Genomic DNA, 4485 nt, shown 5'->3' on the forward strand with positions numbered 1-4485 from the left:
TGTAAGTGTGAACTCGTGAAATGAAGTTTTGTTAATAACTAAGTTCGGGAGGAGCACGTTCAGATAATTAACACGAGTGGACGGCAATCAGCAATCAGCAACCAATGATAAGAGGGTATATATAGACTCAGCAGTCTTACCTCGATCCATTGGCAGTTTGCAGCATCCCTCCTCCACCCCTTCTCCACACTCCTAGTCCTGCACACTCCTCTTTCTAAAAAATCACTTACATACGGGGGGAGTACTCTGGGTTCGGGCAGAATTCCGAGCACGGAGCCCTCCCTCCGGACAGCACGCCAAATACGCATTGAATCTTACTCACTCAAAATTATATGTAAGTGTGAACTCGTGAAATGTAAAATAGAATGTGGCTCTTAATTTATCATCCTCATCCAAAGTTGTGGCACAATGTGAATGTAGTGGAGAAAGGGCTTTCTTCCTCCTCCATGCTGTCAATGCGTGGTGGCAAGGACTTGATCTTCATCAGCGGGTGATTGTCCTTCAACCATTCCACACCTTTCCTGATGCTGCTCATCATATTGGCATTCTTTATGAAAAATATTTGAAAATTAACAGCAATCAACAATTTTATATTTTCAGATAAATAAAACATCTAAATATATTATATACATTGCAGAACTCTACAAAATACCTCAAGATTGTGTGGTGTCGTGTCCCCCTCCAGCGCTCCTACTCCATACTCAATTTCTCCTGGTCCATTCATCTGTTGTAGAAGAGCACAGTGTGATGTAATGTATTTCAATTGTCCACTACAAAATGTTTCATTTAATAAAATGTATAATTTCATGCATATGCAATGCAGAACCAAACTAAGATTTGATTTACTTCGAATTTGCACAAGAGAATTCATCTATTTGAATCAATCCATTTTACAAAAACAAACAAAAATAACAAAGGTCAATAACAAATGTCCCTGCCCTAATGGGCTCTATGCACGGCGTTATTTCCGGTAAAGGATTAAGGATGCTTGATAACTTCCGCCGATCATAGAGTCCAATGCAATACCGAGAATTTATATTGAATTTTATACTCCATGGTTATACTAATGAAACGTTAGTCACAAAAACAGATAAAACAGACACCCCTCGTTGTGTTTATGCTTCTTTTTAAAATTATATTAAATAAACATAACTATATATAAAATTACATCTAAACGTATGTACGTTTCGTTTCAAAGACGGGAGGACAGTAAATATTGAAGACTCTGCCATAATCCCGTTTTCTCCGGTTTTCCTCCGCTTTAATCTACACAACCGGAAATGGACGAGCATCCTTACGTCAAATGCGGAACTTATGCGTGCATATAGCCCATACAGGGTGTCCACCAGTTAAAATTTTTAAGCCCTTTTTAATACCGCATTATAAAACTACAACATTACATTTAGCAAGAACATTTAAAGTAGTGCATGCCTGTAATGATCAGACTAGCTCTAGACCATTTGGCTTGGGGCACATGTGTGTTCACAGGGGTCTTTTAGGGTCTTTCAAGGATCAACCCTGCAACAATGGGACTTGGTGTGTTTTAAGAACCCAACTGATATCTGTGTCCCCTGAAAGTCTAAGTATAGAATATTGTCGACTGACAATAGGATAGATAAATAAATAAACAAAATACTTTGACAACAAAAGCTCACTTCACTGTCAGTGAGGCAAGATCCAACCGCCATGTGCAATCCAACCGCCTCAGCCCAATGTGCAAGCCACCTTCCATGTCTGACAAAATACAAAAAGACAACAATGAGAACAAAGTTGTGCAGAATACTGAGTCCTGAGCAAGGACTGTCCCTAAAGTTAGTTTACTAAAAGTCACTCTGGATAATAGTGTCTGCTAAATGACAAATAATAATAACTAAACCCTAGAAACAAAATTCTCCTTGAGGAGAAGGCACCACTTATTGTGTCATGAATGTCATGCTGAGAAAAAAGCAATACTTCCATGAATACTATTAACAACAATAATATTAATATAACGTAGAAATAAGACTTACAGCAGTGAAATCAACGGGTTCATTCAATACGATGTGTAAAGCATACTGAAACATTCATTTTACAATATATTTTTGATATAACAGAGTGGAGACAGACTGATAAAAGTCCAATAACTTACCATAATCATGAAGACCCGACAGGATGTCATATCGAGTTGATGGGAGATATGCTGAAATGGCAAATTGCATTTCGAAAAACAAAGAAATCAATCAGGACGTTAAAGTGTCCCGAAAACAAGACAACAAAATACCCTTACTTTGTTTGTTTTTTTTTTCATTTTGATCCAACGGCCTGGTGCTGAAAGTTTCCTGCGACATGAATATGTTAAATAAAAGAATGATTTGTCCAACAGCACTGCTGAACTGACTGCAGTGAAGACAATTTAATAACTTATTCAAAACGAGCGGATAAAACTGCTATAGTGAAACTGCGCATGCGCGGGGTAAAACTGCTGGGGTGAAACTGCTGGGGTAAAACTGCGGCTCTGCAGTCAGACCCTTCTCAGAAAGAGAGAGAGAGTGAGAGAGGGAGAGCATGGACAGAGGGAGAGACAGGGTTACATTCACTTAAGACAGTTGACCTTTCTAAAACACCACTAAACACATTCTTAATGGTGCCCTCTGGGATAAAAAATCGAATCATACACCATATTCCATACCAGATGGGGGTAGTTTCCCAGCAAGCAATTTTGCGTCTAAAAGACGTCTAATAGCCGTCAAAACATAGCTCAGACGTCTAGGCTAAATCAAGGCAAAATTTGGGCTGTCAGTGAAAATCTAATAGACGTCTAACCATAGCCCAAGAATAGACGTCTAACCATAGCCCAAGAATAGACTATAGTCAACAATTAGACGGCTATTGAACGACTACATTTATACGTCTAATAGACAGTGCATATGGGTCTAGGCTAAAACAAGGCTAAATCTGGGCTGTCAGTGAAAATCTAATAGACGTCTAAATGTAGCCCAAGAATAGACTAGTCATCAATTAGACAACTATTAAACGACTACATATACATGCAATAGACAACAAAATGGCTAGAAGATTCTTTTCACTCAAATATTCTCATAAATGACAAGCCATCCAAAAAAATATACATATAAAAGGCTTTATTTAGCAAAAGAACAACATTACGTAACTTCAAGACATAAAAATTACCAAACCAAATATTAAAATTAAAAATATAAAATTATTTTAACATGAACAACTTAAGATAATAAAATAGAAAACTCTGTTGCTGCTGGGAAGTTGGTCATAACAGCATCTGCCAAATAAGAATAAAATAATTAGCACAAGAAAAGCATTGTTGAAAGTACCTGTACGTTTTGTGTGTGTGTGTGTGTGTGTGTGTGTGTGTGTGTGTGTGTGTGTGTGTGTGTGTGTGCGTGTGTGTGTGTGTTCTGTTTAGGTTTTAATGCACATCTGAGCTATTTGCATTATTGATATACTGCCGGATACTTTTTAGATTTGCTTATTTTATATAGCCAATCATTTGTATTTTTATGCTGTATTATAAAATTAATTTGAAAGTTTCAAACTTGAATTAATGAAGGCATTTTGAATGAAACCTCATCTTATTGGGCTTGTACAATAACAAACATTATTCTACTCTATTAGCTTATGCTCTCTAACAAGCCAATGTTCAGACAAATTCAATTTTATAATTTATATCAATGATGGACTTTGTCAAAGATGAGAGATTTAGTGAGGAAATGCTATTTTCATATCACAATGATCTAAAGAAAAGAGTCAAATATAAGTGTGGTTTTCATAACATTTTATAATAGGTTGCATGTGTCTTATGTTTAGCTACAGCTTTGGATTCAGTAACGTTAGGCCTAAGTTACACGTGCATGTACCATGATACACTGTTACCCGCTAAAATGTCACGATTGCAACAACACATGATAACAAATAATTTATCTAAAAAATTAACACGTCAAAATGAAAACACAGATGCTTACAAGACAAAAGTGGGAATGTATTTTACCTGTTGTCGTCGACCGTCAGCTGAATGCATGCAATGCTTTGCCTCGTTTAAAATATTTGAAAATGGTCGATCGCATGATCGGTGATCTGTGCTATCAAGTCTCGCGTTGTCAGCATGTCTCAGTAGGGATGTTGCCATCTAGCGGTTGAGAAATGTAATTGCATTTTTATTTAATTTAAAATGAAAGACAGTCAAATAAATTTTTTATTAATGTGTGACTGTGACAGCAAACATGAAGCTGCGTGGGTGAAAAACAAGTAAACAATTTTAAGATTTTATTTTGGCTATACTAATTGCTGGTCTAAATCAGGGCTATAGCCAAGCCGTTAAACGTAGACCACTGATTGCCTCGATTTCGCCGGTGGGCTAAAAGCAGACTGTACATAGCCCATCCAATTCAGAGCTAAATCGTGACTACAGATCGACCATGTCATGATATGACACTGGCACCTTGTAGATGTTTACCAATGCGAACATGATGGGAT

General features: G+C 37.1%; 1 protein-coding gene across 3 annotated transcripts; it reads right to left on the reverse strand.

The window, feature by feature from the left end:
- Positions 1-357: 357 nt before the first annotated feature.
- Positions 358-2494, reverse strand: LOC148970725 (uncharacterized). 3 transcript variants are annotated; one of them, XM_089123663.1, is made up of 4 exons: positions 2129-2494; positions 1661-1734; positions 653-724; positions 358-547 (listed from the first exon to the last, which is right to left on the reverse strand). In XM_089123663.1, the coding sequence occupies exons 1-4, from the start codon at positions 2196-2198 to the stop codon at positions 389-391; spliced, it is 375 nt and encodes a 124-aa protein (XP_088979789.1). In that variant the 5' UTR covers positions 2199-2494; the 3' UTR covers positions 358-388. The 3 variants fall into 3 exon arrangements, with proteins under 3 accessions (XP_088979789.1, XP_088979790.1, XP_088979791.1); XM_089123664.1 differs by having other exon boundaries at positions 1656-1734; XM_089123665.1 differs by having other exon boundaries at positions 1656-2494.
- Positions 2495-4485: the final 1991 nt, after the last annotated feature.

Source organism: Pimephales promelas, chromosome 19, assembly GCF_988280905.1.
Source record: "Pimephales promelas chromosome 19, fPimPro1.hap1.1, whole genome shotgun sequence".
In the NCBI taxonomy this organism is placed as follows: domain Eukaryota; kingdom Metazoa; phylum Chordata; class Actinopteri; order Cypriniformes; family Leuciscidae; genus Pimephales; species Pimephales promelas.